General features: G+C 39.7%; 1 protein-coding gene across 3 annotated transcripts in view; it reads right to left on the reverse strand.

Moving 5' to 3' along the window:
* The window catches only part of slc8a1b (solute carrier family 8 member 1b), a 331,344-nt gene that overhangs the window by 284,147 nt on the left and 23,192 nt on the right, over positions 1-24,005 (reverse strand). For all 3 annotated transcript variants that reach the window (XM_061965914.2, XM_061965907.2, XM_061965923.2), the window contains exon 2: positions 8,475-9,357. In XM_061965914.2, coding sequence (XP_061821898.1) covers positions 8,475-9,317 — 843 coding nt within the window. In that variant the 5' untranslated portion in view covers positions 9,318-9,357. The remainder of the gene's footprint in view (positions 1-8,474; positions 9,358-24,005) is intronic.

Here is a 24,005-nt window from a genome sequence, read left to right on the forward strand (position 1 = left end):
CAACCCTTTCTAATTCGATAAACGTATTTTTCATTAAGGTGGTATTTTTAACTATTGTAATCGGAAAGTGAACAATTTAATTATTCTAAATAAGTAAACAAACATCAAAATACAATGGGACTCAATATTTGTGAGCAAAAATTGCACTTCAATAAATATTGAATATTAGGGTTGAGTCACCTGGTTTGTTTTGTTGTCTTTTTTGTTGCCAATTGCAATTGTTTATGTTTCTGTACATCATATTTAATGCTTTTTAATTCCCTTTAAGGCCTTAAGTTTCAGAAAATCCATTTAATGACTTTTAACACGATAATTTTGGTCACAATGGTATGGAATATTCATATTGTTGCATCCCTAGTGTGTTGCATGCTTAGCTATTTCCTTTTAAATTGCATGAATGCTGTGCGCCACCGGGGAGGGTGACAAATACATGGGAAATTTGCTATTATATTTTGATCAGTGGCGGAGCAAGAAGGGGCTAGGAATAGGTTTTTGCGATCCAATTTCATAAGAAGCGCCCTGTCGTTCATTCATTGACATTTTACATACTTAATGGGGCCCCAGAAGGACTGATTAATTGACATTGAAGTTTTAATTAGTGCGATAAATAACCGCAAGAGGCGTAACATTTTTTTTTCCTTTGAGTGACTGACATAATTCAATCAATCGAACAAAAAATGAAAATAAAGTTGAAATACTTTGCTGGCATCGATAAGCTGCTATGTCGGTGTGTGTTTGTTTACTTAGTGAAACTGGGAGAAAGAGAAAGAGGTCTCACTCTGTGCCTCGATCGCTCTCACCACCTGAGCATGTTTATTTATTCTATTTAGTTAACTAAATAGATTGATTGATTGATTGATTGAGACTTTTATTAGTAGGTTGCACAGTGAAGTACATATTCCGTACAATTGACCACTAAATGGTAACACCCGAATAAGTTTTTCAACTTGTTTAAGTCGGGGTCCACTTAAATTGATTCATGATACAGATATATACTAGGGATGTCCCGATCCGATATTTGGATCGGATCGGCCGCCGATATTTGCAAAAAAATGCGTATCGGCAAGGAATGGGAAAATGCCGATCCAGATCCAGTTAAAAAAAAAAACTCCGCTCCGTGTTTTCCAACGCACCTATTTAAATAGTACATTCCACTTTTCTGCTGCTCCCTTATTTCCGTTCCGCATTTTCCAGCACACCTTCAACACATCCACAAGTCTGTGGATTCTCACGCAGTTGCTTTTAGCTGCTGGCATTAAACGACAGGCTCTTTTCACTCTTTTCTGTGTCTGTGCTTCTCACAGACAGCAAGCGCACCTTCTTACACACGTCACATACTGTCACGTCGTACGTCACATACGTATACATCCTCCCCAAGCAGAGAGGTAGCAGCATGGCTAACGTTAGCTGTGATGCTAGCGCAGCCGTGTGACCAACGTTCTCTCTAAGGTGCGCGTTTGTGCAATTGCGCACTGTTTAAACGTCCTCTGCGCATAGCAATTATATGCCACACACAAAATCAAATAAAAAAATAAGCGCATAACAATTTTCGACACACGGACACGACAGAGAAAACAGTTTTCGTCATCATTGTTCAAATATTATAATGTCTGTCGAGACGCTTATCTCCATTCGGTGCCACACGTCCACACCATCAAAATGCCGAGGCAAAAATTTCCAGATCAACACCGTATGAAAAAATTTGTGATTTTTTTAGTTGTGATTTCCTTTTCTGCATGAAAGTTTAAAAGTAGCATATATTAATGCAGTATGAAGAAGAATGTTTTAATGTAGACATGCAAGCCTTGAAAGAAAATGTTGAAAATCAAGACTACATTTCCTGGAAATGGATGCATTTCTACCCTATATTTTAACTTTAGATTTATTCTCATATCAAACTCTTTTGGCTGTCTTTTTGACACTTACATCCGGCGCCCCCCTCCACACCCCGGATTATAAATAATGTAAATAATTCAATGTGATTATCTTGTGTGATGACTGTATTATGATGATAGTATATATCTGATAGTATATATCTGTATCATGAATCAATTTAAGTGGACCCCGACTTAAACAAGTTGAAAAACTTATTCGGGTGTTACCATTTAGTGGTCAATTGTACGGAATATGTACTTCACTGTGCAACCTACTAATAAAAGTCTCAATCAATCAATCAAAACACATAGAATCATCATACTGCTGTGATTATATGCATCAAGTGTTCATTCAAGGCTAAGGCAAAATATCGAGATATATATCTTGTATCGCAATATGGCCTTAAAATATCACAATATTTAAAAAAGGCCATATCGCCCAGCCCTTGTTTCAATGATGCCATTTCTGTTTGTCATGTATAATTTTGTCTATTTTGTGTTTATCCTTGAATAAACATGTCAGTTTCTTGTTACCAACCATTGTGTATTATTCAAACTCACCTAATTCAGCTGGCTAGTTGTTATCAAGAGTACTAAAACCCTTTTCAACATGATTCTGACAACTAAGTAGGCTAAATAACTTTAAACTTTAATACATGCTCGGATAGGCCATTATCGGTCAGTATCGGTATCGGTCAGTATCGGTATCGGATGTGCAAAAACAATATCGGTATCGGATCTGAAGTGCAAAAACCTGGATCGGGACATCCCTAATATATACTATCATATATACTATCATCATAATACAGTCATCACACAAGATAATCATCAGGGTGTATACATTGAATTATTTACATTATTTACAATTCGAAGTGTGGAGGGAGGGAGGGGGGGGGGTTAGGTTTGGTTGTTATCATCAGTCATCAACAATTGAGAACAGAGAAATGGATATTGGAACAGTGTAGGTCTGACTTGGTAGGATATGTACAGCAAGTAGTGGACATAGAGAGAGAGAGAGAGAGAGAGAGAGAGAGAGAGAGAGAGAGAGAGAGAGAGAGAGAGAGAGAGAGAGAGAGAGATCAGAAGGCATAAGAAAAATATCTGCATTTGATTGTTTACATTTGATTATTAACAAGGGTGTTAGTTTAGGGTTGAAGTTGCCTGGAGGTGTACTTTTATTGCGGTTTTGAAGGAGGATAGAGATGCCCTTTCTTTTATACCTGTTGGGAGTGCATTCCACATTGATGTGGCATAGAAAGAGAATGAGTTAAGACCTTTGTTAGATCGGAATCTGGGTTTAACGTGGTTTGTGGAGCTCCCCCTGGTGTTGTGGTTATGGCGATCATTTACGTTAAGGAAGTAGTTTGACATGTACTTCGGTATCAGGGAGGTGTAGCGGATTTTATAGACCAGGCTCAGTGCAAGTTGTTTTACTCTGTCCTCCACCCTGAGCCAGCCCACTTTGGAAAAGTGGGTAGGAGTGAGGTGGGATCTGGGGTGGAGGTCTAGAAATAATCTGACTAGCTTGTGCTGGGATGTTTGGAGTCTAGATTTGAGGGTTTTGGAGGTGCTGGGGTACCAGGAGGTGCATGCGTATTCGAAAAAGGGTTGAACGAGAGTTCCCGCTAGAATCCTCATGGTGCTTTTGTTGACCAGAGAGGAGATTCTATAGAGAAATCTCGTTCATTGGTTGACCTTTTTGATTGCCTTGGTTGCCATTTTATCACAGGAAAGATTAGCCTCTAGAATGGAACCTAGGTAGGTGACCTCATCTTTCCTGGTGACAACAATGTCACCCAATGAGCCCTCTTCTTAGTTGTTCACATTCTTTTTCTTGGTGGGCGGAGAGGAAGACCGCTTGCTCACAGACACAGGAAGCACAGCAGACAGAGAGCCTCGCTCCTCACCAGTGAGGAAGTTCCGCAGAGTAACAAAAATTAGGAAGAAAAAAAATATGACACCTCTGATGTAGACCAAAGCTCTGAGTCTGTATGAAGCCAAATATTTTTGTTGTTCTAATGTGTGGCACCTTATAACAAGAACATGTTGATTGACAGTCTAAAACAGGGGTAGGGAACTTATGGCTCTAGAGCCAGATGTGGCTCTTTAGATGACTGCATCTGGCTCTCAGATAAATCTTAGCTGACATTACTTAACAGGATAAGTACTGCATAATTTCGCTGGTAATCAGTGTTAAAAATAATGTTCAAAATATAAAACATTCTCTTGCATTTTAATCCATCCATCCGTTTTCTACCGCACCTGTTCAAGAAGTCGCATTAATGGTAAGAAGTATTTTATTTATTATTGTTTAGCTTCAGAATAACAATGTTATTAAAAATAATGAGACGTATTATACTCTAAAAATGTTGGTCTTACTTAAAAATGCACGCATTTAGTTGTATTCAGTGTTAAAAAAAATATTATATGGCTCTCACGGAAATACATTTTAAAATATTTGGCTTTCATGGCTCTCTAAGCCAAAAAGGTTCCCGACCCCTGGACAAAAAGCACTGGTGATGCATCTAAAAACCCATCAGTTCCACCTCTTTCAAATACGCAGACAGTTCCTCGAAGACTTTTTGGTCCAAGACCTTCTGCAAAGTCTATCCTGGGAACATGCTCTCTCGTCTTTTTGGGCTTCTGCCTGCGACGCTCTCAAGATTGAATACATTTTTGCAGCAATGCAAGCTGAAAAAGCATCATCTAAACCAGGGATGTCAAACTGGTTTTCATTGATGGCCACATGGCAGTTCTGGCGGCCATCACAGGCAAACTTGCCAACCTTGAGACCTCCGATTTCGGGGGGTGGGGGGTGGGGGGGGGGGGCGTGGTCGAGGGGGGGGGCGTGGTGGGGGGCATGGTTAAGAGGGGAGGAGTATGTTTACAGCTAGAATTCACCAAGTCAAGTATTATATATATATATATATATATATATATATATATATATATATAAAAGAAATACTTGACTTTCAGTGAATTCTAGCTATATATATATATTTTTATTTTATTATATATATATATATATATATATATATATATATATATATATATATATATATATATATATATATATAAGAAATACTTGACTTTCAGTGAATTTTAGCTATATATATATATATATTTTTATTTTATTATATATATATATATATATATATATATATATATAAATAAGAGAAATACTTGAATTTCAGTGTTCATTTATTTACACATATACACACACAACACTCATTGTTGAGTTAAGGGTTGAATTGTCCATCCTTGTTCTATTCTCTGTCACTATTTTTCTAACCATGCTGAACACCCTCTCTGATGATGCATTCTGCTTCGTCTCCTTGTTGTGTGCGCAGTTGTGCACTGCACTCTCTAAAAGCCCTAGATGTTATTGTCACATATGCATGTACAGTAGTTGGCAGTATTGTCCTGTTTAAGAGTGTCACAACATTGCTGTTTACGGCAGACGAACTGCTTTACGGTAGACGAAAACGTGACTGCTCTTGTTGTGTGTTGTTACCGCGCTGGGAGGACGTTAATGAAACTGCCTAACAATAAACCCACATAAGAAACCAAAAACTCGCCCTCGATCATTCTACAGTTATAACGTGATTGGGCAGGCACGCTGTTTATATTGTGGGAAAGCGGACGTGAAAACAGGCTGTCGACACGTCACTCAGGTCCGCATGGAGCTGGAGGGGGCGTGGCCTCCAGCTCCGCTTGAATTTCGGGAGATTTTCGGGAGAAAATTTGTCCCGGGAGGTTTTCGGGAGAGGCGCTGAATTTCGGGAGTCTCCCGGAAAATCCGGGAGGGTTGGCAAGTATGATCAGAGGGCCGCTTGTAACAGTGAATAATGTATGAATTTGCCTCTGGATTTCATCATTAATTATATAAATTGTTTTAAGTAGACTGTCGATTTCACAGTAAAAACTTTACATTTACAAAATTTCACTGTAAAATAGTGTTTTTTCTTATTTTTTTACAACATTTTACGGAAAATGGAAAAACTGTTTTTTTTGGGGGGGGGGGTTTACGGAAAAAGCTGGCAGCTTAGTTGCCAGAATGTTACTATTGAATTTACATTGGTTTTTACTACATTATATTGTTAATGGAAAAACAGTACAAGTTATTTTTCTTATTCTGGCAATTTAGCTGCCAGTTTTTCTACCGTAAAACAAACTTATCGTTTTTCCATTTACAGTAATACACCGTTAAAAACAAGATTTTACAGTAAAAATGTGGCAGCTCAGTCAACAGAATTTTAACGCTAACATTTTTTATTTATTTTTTTCAATTTACAGTAATATGCTGTAAAGAACACCGTAAAATGTATTGGTATTAGGGATGTCCGTTAATGGCTTTTTGCCGATATCCGATATTGTCCAACTCTTTAATTACCGATACCGATATCAACCGATACCGATATCAACCGATATATACAGTTGTGGAATTAACACATTATTATGCTTAATTTGGACAACCAGGTATGGTGAAGATAAGGTACCTTTTAAAAAAATTTATAAAATAAGATAAATAAATTAAAAACATTTTCTTGAATAAAAAATAAAGTAAAACAATATAAAAACAGTTACATAGAAACTAGTAATTAATGAAAATGAGTAAAATTAACTGTTAAAGGTTAGTACTATTAGTGGACCAGCAGCACGCACAATCATGTGTGCTTACGGACTGTATCCCTTGCAGACTGTATTGATATATAATGTAGGAACCAGAATATTAAAGGCCTACTGAAACCCACTACTACCGACCACGCAGTCTGATAGTTTATATATCAATGATGAAATCTTAACATTGCAACACATGCCAATACAGCCGGGTTAGCTTACTAAAGTGCAATTTTAAATTTTGCGCGAAATATCCTGCTGAAAACGTCTCGGTATGATGACGCCGGCGCGTGACGTCACGGATTGTAGAGGACATTTTGGGACAGCATGGTGGCCAGCTATTAAGTCGTCTGTTTTCATCGCAAAATTCCACAGTATTCTGGACATCTGTGTTGGTGAATCTTTTGCAATTTGTTCAATGAACAATGGAGACAGCAAAGAAGAAAGCTGTAGGTGGGAAGCGGTGTATTGCGGCAGGTGTTGTGCCGGATAACACAGCCGGTGTTTCATTGTTTACATTCCCGAAAGATGACAGTCAAGCTTTACCATTGGCCTGTGGAGAACTGGGACAACAGAGACTCTTACCAGGAGGACTTTGAGTTGGATACGTAGACGCGGTATCGTGAGTACGCATGCAGCTGCGGCTTCAAAACATTTGATCGCCTGCCCGTACGTGCGTGCCGCTATGTGCATGTCACGAACGTAACTTTGGGGAAATATATGTGCTGTATGAACTTTGGGGAGGTGAACGGTACTTTGGGCTGTGGGATTGAGTGTGTTGTGCAGGTGTTTGAGTTGTATTGGCGGGTTATATGGACGGGAGGGGGGAGGTGTTTGTTATGCGGGATTAATTTGTGGCATATTAAATATAAGCCTGGTTGTGTTGTGGCTAATAGAGTATATATATGTCTTGTGTTTATTTACTGTTTTAGTCATTCCCAGCTGAATATCAGGTCCCACCCGCCTCTCACAGCATCTTCCCTATCTGAATCGCTCCCACTGCCCTCTAGTCCTTCACTCTCACTTTCATCATCCACGAATCTTTCATCCTCGCTCAAATTAATGGGGAAATCGTCGCTTTCTCGGTCCGAATCGCTCTCGCTGCTGGTGGCCATGATTGTAAACAATGTGCGGATGTGAGGAGCTCCACAACCTGTGACGTCACGCTACTCGTCTGCTACTTCCGGTACAGGCAAGGCTTTTTTATCAGCGACCAAAAGTTGCGAACTTTATCGTCGATGTTCTCTACTAAATACTTTCAGCAAAAATATGGCAATATCGCGAAATGATCAAGTATGACACATAGAATGGACCTGCTATCCCCGTTTGAATAAGAAAATCGCATTTCAGGAGGCCTTTAATAACAGAAAGAAACAACCCTTTTGTGTGAATGAGTGTGAATGAGTGTAAATGGGGGAGGGAGGTTTTTTGGTTGGTGCACTAATTGTAAGTGTATCTTGTGTTTTTTATGTTGATTTAATATAATAAAAAAATAAAAAAACCATACCGATAATAAAAAAACGATACCGATAATTTCCGATATTACATTTTAACGCATTTATCGGCCGATAATATTGGCAGGCCGATATTATCGGACATCTCTAATTGGTACTTTTATTAATTTGATGGGTAGTTTGCTGTAAAGTTAAGTATTTTTATTTAGACAAAAAATGTTTGGAAAGTATGATAATATACTGTAATATTTGTTGCAATAATGGATACTATTAAAGTTTAAAACGTATGCAATTTTTTCTGAAAAAAAATCCATTACATTTAGTGAGAAAATATTAAGTACTTTATTGACACTTATCATTACCAGGTGTTTGCGGGCCAGATAAAATGAAGTGGCGGGCCAGATCTGGCCCCCGGGCCTTGAGTTTGACACTAGTGATCTAAACTGACAGACCGAAGGTTGCCCAGAGACCACCAGGATGAAGCCGGTGAGCGGACTTGACGCAGAGAAGCGTGCAAAGTGCTTACCTTAGAAGGAAGCGGACGGTCGCCCTCGGTTTCGATGATCATTCCCCGCTGCTTGCCGGTCCTGTAGCGCTTGTAGACGTACTTGTAGAAGAGGAGGCGGCGGTCCGCCACCCAGGCGAAGACCACGCAGATGGGGAAGAAGAAGAAGGTGAGCAGCGCCTCCCACACCTGCACCACGCCGGGCGAGATGACGGACAGGATCAGGTAGAGCCAGATGTAGGCGAAGATGCTCCAGGAGGCCGTGACGAAGAACACCCGCAAGTGCTTCACCTTCCTGGTCTCGCCGTCGGGCACCACGTACACGCAAAGCCCGATGATGACGAACATGTTGAAGGCGGCCGAGCCCACGATGGTGGACGGGCCCAGGGTGCCGGCGTTGAAGCCGTGACCTATGACCTCGATGACCGACAGTAGGATCTCGGGTGCCGAGGAGCCCAGCGCCATGAGGGTGAGATTGGAGACGGTCTCGTTCCAGATGCGGACGGTCGTGGTGGTGGTTTCGCCGTTGGGCTTCTTGATGGTAATCTCCTTCTCCTGGGACGTGATCACCTCGATGGACGCCATGAATCGGTCGGCGATGATGGACACGCCCAGGAACATGTAGGCCAGAGCCACGAAGTACACCGTGGCCCGGGCCACCTTGTCACCGAACGACGGGTTCACGGGCTTCCACACGGGGAGGACCACGCCCGGCGAGCACTCCTCGGGCTTGCTGCATTCCGTTCTGTTGGTGGACACCGCCGACACCGAGGCGCCCACGCCGGGCTCTGGGGGGGCGCCGGCGAGCAGAGGATGGAGCTCGATGAGGAGGACGAGGGCGAGCGCTGGCAGCCTTCGCGCCATGGTGACGTCCGGAATGGCGCCAAGCTATGAAGAACCTTCGCTGAGGAGACAGGAGGAAAACAGACCTGGTTAATGCTTCATCAAGTAGTACTAGTACTTTGAGTATTTCAAGTACAGGAAGTGGTGGAACAATATTTTCCAAAACTGCAAACTATTCCCATCCAAATGTGAGAAAATGTGTATGTATATGTTGTTGGGGCCTTTTCCAGAAATGTCTTTCTTCAGGTTGCAGTTGGGGGTTATAGCGGATGGATGGATGGATGGATGAATGGATGGATGGCTGGATGGATGGATGGATACTGGAGATATGGTGGATAGATTAATGGATGGCTGGTTGAGAGATACTGTAGATATGATGGATGGATAGATGGAGAGGTACTGTAGATATGATGGATGGATACTATGAATATGAATGATTGATAGACGACAGATACTGTAGATATGATGGATGGATGGATGGATGAGAGGTACTGTCGATATGATGGTTGGATGCTATGAATATGAATGATGGTTGGACGGATGGATAGATGATAGATAAATGGATGGATGGAGAGATATTGTAGATATGATGGATGATTGGATGGATGGATGGATACTGGAGATATGATGGATGTGTTAATGGATGGCTGGTTGAGAGATGCTGTAGATGTGATGGACGGATGGATGGAGAGGTAGTGTAGATATGATGGATGGATACTATGAATATGAATTATTGATAGACGGACAGATACTGGAGATATGATGGATGGATTGATGGAGAGGTACTGTAGATATGATGGATGGATGCTATGAATGTGAATGATGGATGGACGGATGGATAGATGATAGATAAATGGATGGATGGAGAGATATTGTAGATATGATGGATGATTGGATGGATGGATGGATACTGGAGATATGATGGATGTATTAATGGATGGCTGGTTGAGAGATGCTGTAGTTCTGATGGACGGATGGATGGAGAGGTAGTGTAGATATGATGGATGGATACTATGAATATGTATGATTGATAGACGGACAGATACTGGAGATATGATGGATGGATTGATGGAGAGGTACTGTATATATGATGGATGGATGCTATGAATGTGAATGATGGATGGGCGGATAGCTAAATGATAGATACTTGAGATATGATGGATGGATGAATGGATGGCTGGGTGAGAGATACTCTCGATATGATGGATGGATGCTATGGATATGAATGATGGATGTATTTAGATGTAAAAGGTAAAGAGTCCTAAACTAGTGAGTAAAGAAGGCACAGAAGAAGGTGACAGTTGGACTGCCTGACACACAAAAGTCAACAAAAAGTGAATAGAATGAAGTGAATCTGTCAAAGTCATCCATCAAAAACGAGGGGGGCGGGCTCAATGCTGATTGGACAACGTCCCTCCTTCTTCCCAGTGTATTTGTTCTGCTGACTCAGCGAACCCGATGCCGTTCTTTAGTGGAGAAAGTTCACTGGAAGGCATGTGCAAGCCAAAGCACAAACGTACAAACGTTTGCTTGGTGTTTGCCCAACTCTTTCGGAGCTCAAACAACCTCGCCAAAGATAAACTTGAAGTCCAGGAGAAGATTTCCACAGTAATGAAACATGTCTGCTCTGCAAAGGAGGTTCCACTAAACAGATTTCACTGGATTCTAATTTGTGCTCTCAAGCTGGCGGGCACGATAACAAAGACTGCGGTATAATTGAGGAGTTTACAAGCACAAACATCCACATCCACGGACCCTGCGTCCACGCTCCAAACGCCTTTACATTGCTTTTTCTTTGGCTTGCTTGGGGGGCGCCAACAGAAGAAGAAAAAAACACAAAGTAGGTCAGGGAACTGACACGCAAATCAGTCCAAGATCCTCTATGACAGGGTGCTCGGCTCTGAAAACACTGGTCAAAGATCCTCTATTTCAGTGGTTGTCAACATTTTTTCACAGAGTGCCACCTCAGGAAAAAACCTGGCCCTTCATGTACCACCATAATGACCAACATTAAAATACAGTTCCATAGTAGGCCTAAGTATTCCTTAAAAACAAGGCAGAGGGTTATTTAACAAGTATATTTCATGTGTTGGCCACTGTAGCACTACACACTTTGAACAGTAACACTGTGTTTGAATATAGGATAAAAAAATTAAAAAAACACTTCAATCAAGAAATTATTTGGCGAAACCACTAGATGGAGCCCACGTACATCACAGTTTGAGAATATATATATATATATATATATATATATATATATATATATATATATATATATATATATATATATATATATATATATCATCTAGTGGTATGCCAAATAATTTGTGTTTTTTTTATTTTTTATTTAATTTTTTTAAGAATTATGGCAAAAACGTCCACTGTATGAGAGGAGTGCTGTCCGCCCTGAGATCGGTAGGTTGTGAGTTTAAAAATCCCGGCCGAGTCATACCAAAGACTATAAAAATGGGACCCATTACCTCCCTGCTTGGCACTCAGCATCAAGGGTTGGAATTGGGGGTTAAATCACCAAGAATGATTCCCGGGCGCGGCCCCCGCTGCTGCCCACTGCTCCCCTCACCTCCCAAGGGGTGAACAAGGGGATGGGTCAAATGCAGAAGACACATTTCACCACACCAAGTGTGTGTGTTTGTCAATCATTGGTACTTTAACTTTACTTTAACTTTATCTTTTTAAGAAACTACTGCAAAAAATGTTAGCCAAAGATCCTCTATATCAGTGTTTTTCAACCACTGTGCCATGGCACAGTGTGTTAAATTTTTTTTTTGCAAACCAGTAATTATAGTCTACAAATTATGTGTTGTTGTTGAGTGTCGGTGCGATGGCAGTAGAAGGCTGCAGCAGAAAAGGGTCCCCAGTCGTCTTGGACTCCATGCCACCGGACCTTGACCCGATTCTGTCAATGATCGTGTGGTGACTGTCTGTGCACCAGTCTCCCCACGTAAAACAAAGTCACACACAGGCATCCTCCATAAAGGGATACACCCCTACCGGGAGGATCGTCATACTCGTTCGAGTGACCGCCGATGATGATGATGTCTAAAGCTCAGCAGAGTCACTGTGTAATACTCTTCCATATCAGTAGGTGGCAGCCGGTAGCTAATTGCTTTGTAGATGTCGGAAACAGCGGGAGGCAGAATGCAGGTAAAAAGGTGTCTAATGCTTAAACCAAATATAAACAAAAGGTGAGTGCCCCTAAGAAAATGCATTGAAGCTTAGGGAAGGCTATGCAGAACAAAACTAAAACTGAACTGGCTACAAAGTAAATAAAAACAGAATGCTGGACGACAGCAAAGACTTACTGTGGAGCAAAGACAATGTACATCCGAACATGACATGACAATCAACAATGTCCCCAAAAAGAAGGTTAAAAACAACTTAAATATTCATGATTGCTAAAACAAAGTAGATGCGGGAAATATCGCTCAAAAGGAAGACATGAAACTGCTACAGGAAAATACCAAAAAAAGAGGAAAAGCCACCAAAATAGGAGCGCAAGACAAGAACTAAAACACTACACACAGGAAACAGCAAAAAACTCATACGGCGTGATGTGACAGGTGGTGACAGTACACCTACTTTGAGACAAAGGCTATAGTGATGCATGCTTGGTTATGGTTTGAAGTCATATCCGACAATTACGACTTTTTACTGTCAACTGAGTTTTCGTTTTTTAGTGATTTCTGCTGGAGGTGTGCCTCCAGATTTTTTCAATGCAGAAAATGTGCCTTGGCTCAAAAAAGGTTGAAAAACACTGCTCTATATGACAGACACACTTGCTTTTTTTAAGAACTGCAGTGGAAATGCTCGCCAAATATTTGACAGCAGCGTTCTAGTGTTTTTAGGAATGTGCAGCATAAACGTTAGCCGAAGATCTTCTCTTTGACAGAAACGTGCTGTTGATTTTAAGGCACTACAATCAATATCTTTAATCAAAGACGCTCTATGAGTACTCGTCTGTGTTTAGGGAACTGCTGCAAAAATGTTAGTCCAAAGATCCTCTATATGACAGGTTGCTTTGCTGTATTAAAGACCGACTGTACTGCAAAAACACGAGTCAAAGATCATTTATATGAAAAGAGCTCTCTGTTGTTTTTAAGAATTTACTGCCATAACATTAGCCACAGATCCTCGACATGACAGGACCACTCTGCTGTTTTTAAGGACTTACTGCCAAAATCTATAGACAAAGATCCTCTATATGACAGAAGCACTCAAATTTTTTTAGGGATATACTACAAAAATGTTAACTAAAGATCATCTATATAAAATGACCACTTTGCTGTTTTTAAGGACGAACTGCCAAAATCTCTAGTCAAATATCCTCTATATGGATAAAATGGTGACAAATATCAAAGTCTATAATTTGTAGGTTCAAACCGAGGGTCGGCAACACACGGCTCTGTAGCGCCGCCCTAGCGGCTCCCTGGAGCTTTTTGAAAAATGTATAAAGATGGGAAAAAAATTAGGAAAATTTTTTTTTTTGTTTTAATATGGTTTCTATAGAATAGGGGTGTCAAACTCAAATACAGAGTGGACCAAAATTTAAAACTGAACAAAGCCGCGGGCCAAAGTTGAACAAATTAACCTTTTAATAGGGACCCAAACAAGTTTTGCATTGAATATTGAACAAGCAAGGCTTGTAGAACTTTATAGTCACATGTAAAATAGAGTTTCAAATAATAATAATAATAATAATAATTAAAAAATATCAATGGCATATCAAATACAATTTAAATAAAAATGTAATGCCTCTTTTCTATTTGCAGCCTTCTGAGGTAAATATCAACTTTAACCTTTTCCACAGGCTAATAAATTAGAAAATAAAATAACAATGAATAAACCAACCATTCAGGACTTTAAACTGCTCAGTTTGCAACACTCTGATCTAATCTGATGTGCCCAAGTCAGATACCTGCCATCTTTTCTTGGATGCTAGTTCATTAATGTCGGGGCTCAGGCTTTGAGCTGATGCATCTTTCATTATCGAACGAAGTTGTTCATCAGTCATTATACCTCGTAGTCCACCCGGACCACGGTCTTGTGGGCGTGCCTTACAGGTACTGCTTTTAACGTACTCTACGAGCTATCGTCACACAGAATCCCATGCAGCCCTAACTCTTCCGGGCTGCAATATACACCCCCGCTACCACCAACCCCCCTCTGTGCTGCATGGGATTCTGGGTATTTGTTCTGTTGTGTTTATGTTGTGTTACGGTGCGGATGTGCTCCCGAAATGTGTTTGTCCTTCTTGTTTGGTGTGGATTCACAGTGTGGCGTATATTTGTAACAGTGTTAAAGTTGTTTATACGGGCACCATCAGTGTGACCTGTATCGCTGTTGGCCAAGTATGCTTTGCATTCACGTGTGTGTGCGTGCTGAAGCCGCACATATTATGTGACTGGACCAGCACTCGCTGGACTGGGTGAAAAGCGGACATGACGATTTTTGGGAGGGGCACTGAAATTTGGGAGTCTCCCGGGAGGGTTGGCAAGTATGAGAATTAGCGGTGAATGCGGTGTTACCGCGGCACCGCCGCTGAATATAATCGGCGGGCCAGCTCTAGTGTTAATTTGATATCGCCTCAAGGGCCAAGTGAAATTACACGGCGGGCCATATTTGGCCCGCGGGCCATAGTTTGACACCCTTGCTATAGAAGGACAAACGTGACACAAACCTTCCTAATTGTTGGAAAAAAATTAGGGAAAAAATATATTTTTTGTTTTAATATGGTTTCTTTAGAAGGACACACATGACACAAACCTTCCTAATTGTTAGAAATCCCACTGTTTACATTAAACATTTTGTCTTAATTTCGCAAGTCCTTGAACGCACCGTAGTTTGTTTACATGTGCAACTTTCCTTGATGCTGACACAGAATGACGTGTTTTATGCCACTCCTTTGTCTCATTTTGTCCACCAAACGTTTTATGCTGTGAGTGAACCCACAAAGGTGAGCTTTGTTGATGTTATTGACTTGCGTGGAGTGCTAATCAGACATATTTGGTCACTGCATGACTGCAAGCTAATCGATGCTAACATGCCATTTATGCTAGCTGTATGTACATAATGCATCATTATGCCTCGTATTTTAGGTATATTTGAGCTCATTTTATTAGTAGTTTCCGTTTCCTTCAAATTGAACACACACATATTTACCTTTGGCCATTCGAAGCTAGTCATTTCCGATCTGAGAAGCCTCCGTCTTAGCAATGTTTTTCAATGTTGTAAAAATGTGTAGAATAAATATTACATTTCAACATTTCTGTCAACGAAGATTTGCGTCAGGCTGCGACACATAGTCATTTTGATAGTAGGCTAATATAGCTAATATAGACACTTACATCATGTGTTGTCTTCATTATAACATTTATATAAGACTTTTAAAGTCATTTTGATAGTAGGCTAATATACTGTATCTAATATAGACACTTACATCATGTGTTGTCTTCATTATAGCACTTATATAAGACTTTTAAAGTAATTTTGATAGTAGGCTAATATATCTAATATAGACACTTACATCATGTGTTGTCTTCATTATAACACTTATACAAGACTTTTAAAGTAATATTGATAGTAGGCTAATATAGCTAATATTGACACTTACATCACGTGTTGTCTTCATTATAACACTTATATAAGACTTTTAAACTCATTTTGATAGTAGGCTAATATATCTAACATAGACACTTACATCATGTGTTGTCTTCATTATAGCACTTATATAAGACTTTTAAAGTCATTTTGATAGTAGGCTAATATAGCTAATATAGACACATCATGTGCTGTCTTCATTATAACACTTATACAAGACTTTTAAAGTAATTTTGATAGTAGGCTAATATATCTAATATCGACACTTACATCATGTGTTGTCTTCATTATAGCACTTATATAAGAGTTTTAAAGTAATTTTGATAGTAGGCTAATATAGCAAATATAGACACTTACATCATGTGTTGTCTTCATTATAACACTTATATAAGACATTTAAAGTCATTTTGATAGTAGCCTAATATACTGTATCTAATATAGACACTTACATCATGTGTTGTCTTCATTGTAGCACTTATAAAAGACTTTTAAAGTAATTTTGATAGTAGGCTAAAATATCTAATATAGACACTTACATCATGTGTTGTCTTCATTATAGCACTTATATAAGAGTTTTAAAGTAATTTTGATAGTAGGCTAAAATATCTAATAGACACATCATGTGTTGTCTTCATTATAGCACTTATATAAGACTTTTAAAGTAATTTTGATAGTAGGCTAATATAGCTAATATAGACACTTACATTGTGTGTTGCCTTCATTATAACACTTATATAAGACTTTTAAAGTCATTTTGATAGTAGGCTAATACATCTAATATAGACGCTTACATCATGTGTTCATTATAACACTTATAAGAGGCTTTAAATTTTTGCGGCTGCAGACAGATTTTTTTTTGTAGTTTTGGTCCAATATGGCTCTTTCAACATTTTGGGTTGCCGACCCCTGCTTTAAACAAACACAATTAGTTAAAAAGCAAGCGTAAAACGCCAGCATGCTAATGTTAGCATGCTATGCAAGCTTGCTTCGCAGCAGGCCCATAATAATACAAATGTGATTTCTCAATCGGTAATAAAAATGTGATATTATTATCAAAAACAATTAACAATAAAATAATTTAACTATTAAATGAACCAAAAATATGACTTATTTTTGTCAAGACGTGGACTATGGGGTGTTTGTTTTCCCGAGATGCAAGTAAAGTTGGATGGCTCGGAGGTAAATACATGATTTTATTTTAACACTAACAAAAGGTACAAAACTAAAGGCGGAGAACAAACTTGACTAATGAAACAAAAACTAGCACTTGGGCAAAAAACTATGAACATGAAACAAATAAACACTTACTGTGACAAGAATACACAAAACTCACGTGGCAAGAGACGAGCAGCATGAAAACTATGGCGGCATGACAATGGCATGAGTAGTAAGGATACCAGATAGCATGGGTGTCAAGAGTAATGTCGCCAGCCAGACGGCCTGGCAACTGCAAGCTTAAATAATACCGACATGATTAGTGACAGGTGCGCGAGTGCAAAACGTGAGACAGGTGAAACTAATGAGTAGTTATGGAAACAAAACAAGCAAGAGTGCACAACCAGGAACTAAAGAGTCCAAAAAAACAAACAGCACATGGCCAAACAAAAACATGATCAACAGACATGACAATTTTATCTTTGTGAAAATATTGGACACACTGTGTTGTCAAGTGTAAGACACTATTGTTCTTTTTTTTTAAATGTTTTTATTTTTTATAAATGTCTGTAATGACAATGTCAATGAGGGATTTTTAATCACTACTATGTTGAAATTGTTATTAATATTGATACTGTTGTTGATAATCATTTTTGTCTGACTGCTTTTGGATTGTTTTGTGTCATGTTTGTGTGTCCTCTCAATTGCTCTGTTTATTGTTATTCTGAATGTTGCTGGGTCGGGTTTGGTTTTGGAATTGGAATTGCATTATTATGGTATTGTTGTGTATTGTTTTGTTGGATTGATTTTAAAAAAAATAAATACAAAGAGATAGGGTGAGAAGCTCTGTCATCCGGGAGGAACTCAAAGTAAAGCCGCTGCTCCTCCACATCGAGAGGAGCCAGATGAGGTGGTTCGGGCATCTAGTCAGGATGCCACCCGAACGCCTCCCTAGGGAGGTGTTTAGGGCACGTCCGACCGGTAGGAGGGCACGGGGAAGACCCAGGACACGTTGGGAAGACTATGTCTGCCGGCTGGCCTGGGAACGCCTCGGGATCCCCCGGGAAGAGCTGGAAGAAGTGGCTGGGGAAAGGGAAGTCTGGGCTTCCCTGCTTAGGCTGCTGCGCCCGCGACCCGACCTCGGATAAGCGGAGGAAGATGGATGGATGGATGAATAAATACAATTATTATTTGTGAACACACAAAAGTATTAAACGTTGTTACCGTTGAGTAGCAGTATCGATTCGCAGGTACCGGGAATCGGTACTGTATTGATACTCCTCATTAAAGAGACTCGATCACAACTGCGGCGCAGGGGGGTAAAAAACAATGAAACTAGAGATGTCCGGAAATTATCGGTATCGGTTTCAAAAAGTAAAATGTATTACTTTTTAAAACGCCGCTATACGGAGTGGTACACGGATGTAGGGAGAAGTACAGAGCGCCAATAAACCTTGAAGGCACTGCCTTTGCGTGCCGACCCAATCACATAATACCTACGGCTTTTCACACACACAAGTGAATGCCCTTCATACTTGGTCAACAGTCATACAGGTCACACTGAGGGTGGCCGTATAAACAACTTTAACACTGTTACAAATATGCGCCACACTGTGAACCCACACCGAACAAACACATTTCGGGAGAACATCCGCACCGTAACACAACATAAACACAACAGAACAAATACCCAGAATCCCTTGCAGCACTAACTCTTCCGGGACGCTACAATATACACCCCCCGCTACCCCATTACCCCTCCCCACCTCAACCTCCTCATGCTCTCTCAGGGAGAGCATGTCCCAAATTCCAAGCTGCTGTTTTGAGGCATGTTTAAAAAAAATAATGCACTTTGTGACTTCAATGATAAATATGGCAGTGCCATGTTGGCATTTTTTTCCATAACTTGAGTTGATTTATTTTGGAAAACCTTGTTACATTGTTTAATGCATCCAGCGGGGCATCACAACAAAATTAGGCATAATAATGTGTTAATTCCACGACTGTATATATCGGTACCGGTTGATAATCGGAATCGGTATTTAAGAAAATGGCCATTATCGGACACCTCTAAATGAAACCCTTGAAAACGGCAATCAGCAGGCCACCGTTTTGGATGAATGGATGTCGATTAAAATTGGCGAGCGGCAAAACATGGACGACCGCATCTTAAACGATATCACACAAGTGTGATTAAGTGGCAAGTTTCGGGGGTCATCCCCACTGATCAGGTCAGGTTGACTCGCAGCTGTCAGCACAATTAGCAGGATGACCTCTAGTAACCCCAGATGTCAGGTGCATGAACACAATCGCCTCATTATTTGGCAGAAACATCATTTAATGAAGCATCAATTTTGTGATCGGTGTGAGTTAATCCAAGGCTTTACCTAATCCATCTCGTGTGGTCCCACTGAGCTCCGTGTGGCATTTCACATGCTAAATAATTCAGCCTGCTTGGGGTTTTTTTTTTTTGCAGCCTTTTTTCCCCACTTAAGGGAGTATTTTCTTTCTCTTTACACCGGCTAAAGAGCGAAGGAGGCTTGCTTTAGCGGCACGCCGCTGCACTTTAACCAGAGTGACTGTGATTAAAAAAGACCACGCGGTTCTGTCAGCGAGACGCCGTCGCCGCGTCCGCATCCGCGCCGCTTTATGTTTTGCATAAACCCGCTTCAAAAACGCATATGGTTGCCGTGACGACGCAGCATCACGTACTGAGCATCGCCGCCGACATAACCGCTGCGGTCATGCGCAGTTCGTCGACAAACCCTTAAAGCAAAAAAAAACGTGTGAATGTTCTGAACTCCTGCTTCCACACAAGCGCTGACATTCATCCATTTTCTACCACTAAATGATCAAGGTGATTAGGGTTGGGTACCAAATACGGTACTTTTATAGGTGCACACCCTAGTGTGTCAGTACGACCGGGTACCGGTTCACTTCAAATCAAACAGTGCCATATTTCGATGCTTTTTTGAGTACTGGTTTAAGCACTTGGCTGGTAAACAACCAATCACAGCAAACTTAGGTCATGTTTTAAAAAACACTTTTATATTCTGGCTTTTGAACCAGTCATGTGATCCTCTGTGTCTTTTGTTGTTGTATTTTATTAATTTGTTTTTACTTTTTTTTTTTATCATCAATAATATTGTTATAATTTATTAAATCAATTTTATTATTCCATTTATTGTTATTTTAAATGCTTTTAATTGAATTACATGTTACTGTTTTTTATGTGGCGCACTTTGGAAACAGTTTGGAAACCAGCTTAAGTCATGTGATCCTGTGTGTCTTTTATTGTTTTATTTTATTACTTGGTTTTTACTTTTTTTTAATATTTTTACTATCATCAATAATATTATTATACTTTTTTTTTTAAACAATTGTATTATTCCATTTATTGTTATTTTAAATGCTTTCAATTGAATCACATCGATCCATCCATTTTCTACCGCTTATTCCCTTCGGGGTCGCGGGGGGCGCTGCAGCCTATCTCAGCTACAATCAGGCGGAAGGCGGGGTACACGCTGGACAAGTCGCCACCTCATCGCAGCAATTGAATCACATGTTATTGTTTTTTTATGTGGCACACTTTGGAAACAGTGTGTTAATAGTGCTATATAAATAGAGTGGATTTGGATTGACTGTCCACATTTCCATGCCAACAAAGCAAGAAGAAGGCGCTCAAAAGTACAATAAGGCGCGAGCTCAGTGCTAATTTACATTGGATTTTCCATAGACATGCTACCAATTAGCATGAGCGATTTTACATGGCAATTTCGACACGTCCAAATTTGGAAATGCAAACCACAATTATGATGCAGCTGGAGTGTAATAAGTACAATACTTATAGTATGAACACTTTGTAGGACTCGACAGCAGACACGACTAGAAATCTCAACTTAATGGCAAAGACTACTTCCTGGATACTACAACACATCGTAGTCTGTACACCACTGCCATCTAATGTCTTTGAATTGCAACTGCATGCAAGTCAACTATATCAGAGGTTTTCAACCTTCTTGACCTCGGGCCCACATTTTCCACCACATAGTGGCCCGGGGCTCACTCAAATATCAACACTAAATTACTAATCTTACTCTCGATTTTATTAATATTCAATAATTATATGTAACCTACTTACAGTTTACAACTTTGTTGAATATTAAGAAAGCATGTGTTAATCACAAATATTATTGATTTAACACATAAACCTTAAGCTTAGGTCAGGCTGATTAGAAATATAAGTACTAACCAGATATACTGAATAAGAAGGGACTCATAAATAACGGACAAATAATGAATATACAATACATTTATATTGTGCTAAAATAACTACATTAACAAGAAATAAATCAATCAAATTAAAGTGCAAATTAATATACAGTTTTACCACTTTAGTCATCATTTTTGCGCTTAAAAGGGAACTGCACTTTTTGGGGAATGTTGCCTATTGTTCAGAATCATTATGAAAAATAAGAACACACTTTTTTTATTTTATTTTTTTTATTCAAAAAATTATAAAAAATGCTTGGAAGTTGCCGTTGTATCCTTCAAAGCTCTCGAAGACAACTTCAAACCGTTTTATATACACACTGCAAGTATATAAATAATGCAGACAAGTTCATAACAATATGTAATATGTTCAATATTTACCGTATTTGGTAATTTTAAGCAATGCCGGAACAAATTCCTCAGGCGCATTTATTTCCGTTTCCGTCTTCTGGCAACAAATGTGTGTTCCTACTTCCGGAAACAAACGCGAGTCTGTTCCAATCGTAGCAGACTTGGTAACAGAGAACAAAGACGACAATTTTTGGACAAATGAGGATTTACAACCTTATCTTTTTGAAGCTGAATATATGGAGAATGAACTACTGCTTATAGAACGAAGGAAGGGTGAGCCGTTGGAGCAGACGGAAGCCGAGAAAGTGAGGTGAACCTGACTTTGGAACTTGGAGCCATGCTATTTCGACATAAATGGAGTGCTTACCCAAATAAACCGGAAAAAAACATCCCCTGCCAGCTGGACCAAACGCACAACTGTCCATCGAGTGAGTCACGATAATATTGATCAAGATATAAGCAGCATGTCATGCATGTTGTTACAACTACAGTACATACGCTGTATGGCTAGCTGTGTACTAACAAAACATGAAATAATACTTTACAGATACTGTAATATGATTGTTTTTGATGTTGATGTTTTTCACTTGTCTTATCGCATTGTGTTGTGCAATAAAAACTCAAATGCGATTTGTGCTAATGTAGAAGCTAGCTTATCTTTTTTCGTAACTAGCTTTTACGGCAAATATTGTAGCATGCCGATGTGTTACTACGCTAGAAAGAGAGTTCGTCAGTTGTCACTCTTACAATAATAATGTCGCTACAGTTAATACATGTTAGGGAACGTAAATGAAGTATTGTTGACTGTTTTTGAATGCATTTTTAAAGTGATTTAGTCGTATAATTGATTGGTCCCATTAGCTGCATTGCTAGCCACCAAGAACCAGCAGATTTTTACAAGTTAGACTGCAAAAAAAAACCAAAAACTTTTGTCTTCTTGTCTCTCAAAGATTGTGAACGATAGGCACAATTAAAAAAAAAAAAAAGTGCAGTTCCCCTTTAAGAAACTTCCCTATGACTTTAGCTCCAGACTTCTTCTGTTTTTTTTTATATTGTCACTACTGCCACAAGTGGTGGAAAAATGTATTACAGCTGAGTAGGCCCATGCAGCTGATACAGATATTTTCTGGCGGCCATCTAGGCCCAAAACACACTATATATACTATATAATACTTGCAAATGAGACTTACAAGTTTAGGCAAACAAGACATGTTCAATTAGATGTTATCATGAAATGAGGAACGTTGATGAACAAATGAACACACAAAAAAGGTCATTGACACGACCGTGTACCTGTTTGCTTTCACTTTCCCTTTCATTCATGTGAGAAATTGCTCTGTTTCTGGTGCGACAATTGTTGTTGTGAGGATTATTATGGGCTGCATGTCAAACTAAGCACCTCAGAGACACGCCTTTGTGTTTGGCTCATTCCTAGTTTGACTGCCTTCCTCCTGAACCTGAGCCCAGATTTGGGATGGAGAATCGCGAGGGGGGACGAGCGCGGTGTTGTGATATTTCCAGTACAAGCTGCTCGTGCAAGTTTCTTCCATAGTGCTCATCGAAAACACGCCACGATTCATTCGTTGTCACGGTTACGGAAAAAACGGCTTTGATGACGGCGATGAAATTAAATCAACCCTTTCTTCTTGTTTAATTGCAATATTTACAGAGGAATAATGACTTAACCAGCAATAACTACAGTCAGCTGTTATTACAGCCTTTTTCCATGTGATGAGTTATTGATCAGGGTGCGCTAACTGTCGGTGTAACTCGCCACCAGGACTGTGTTAGGGTTTTTTTGGCAGCACGTTTAATACTTTTCTCATTATTGTGTGCGGAACAGAGAAGATTTAGTGTAAATGACTGTTGCTACAGAAATGTGCCTGTGCTAAGCTACATATAATAGCTAATTAGGATGTAATAATCATTGACAAATTTGCTCCATTGTAAAGTAGCTTGAATACTGTAATTATAATGTAAATGCTCTCATAATTTGTACCTTAAAGGGGAACATTATCACCAGACCTATGTAAGCGTCAATATATACCTTGATGTTGCAGAAAAAAGATTTTTTTAACCGATTTCCGAACTCTAAATGGGTGAATTTTGGCGAATTAAACGCCTTTCTAATATTCGCTCTCGCCTTTGCGTGCCGGCCCGATCATATAATACCTACGGCTTTTCACACACATAAGTGAATGCAAGCATACTTGATCAACAGTCATACAGGTCACACTGAGGGTGGCCGTATAAACAACTTTAACACTGTTACAAATATGCGCCACACTGTGAACCCACACCAAACAAGAATGA

This window comes from Nerophis lumbriciformis, linkage group LG02 (assembly GCF_033978685.3).
Source record: "Nerophis lumbriciformis linkage group LG02, RoL_Nlum_v2.1, whole genome shotgun sequence".
NCBI classification, from domain to species: domain Eukaryota; kingdom Metazoa; phylum Chordata; class Actinopteri; order Syngnathiformes; family Syngnathidae; genus Nerophis; species Nerophis lumbriciformis.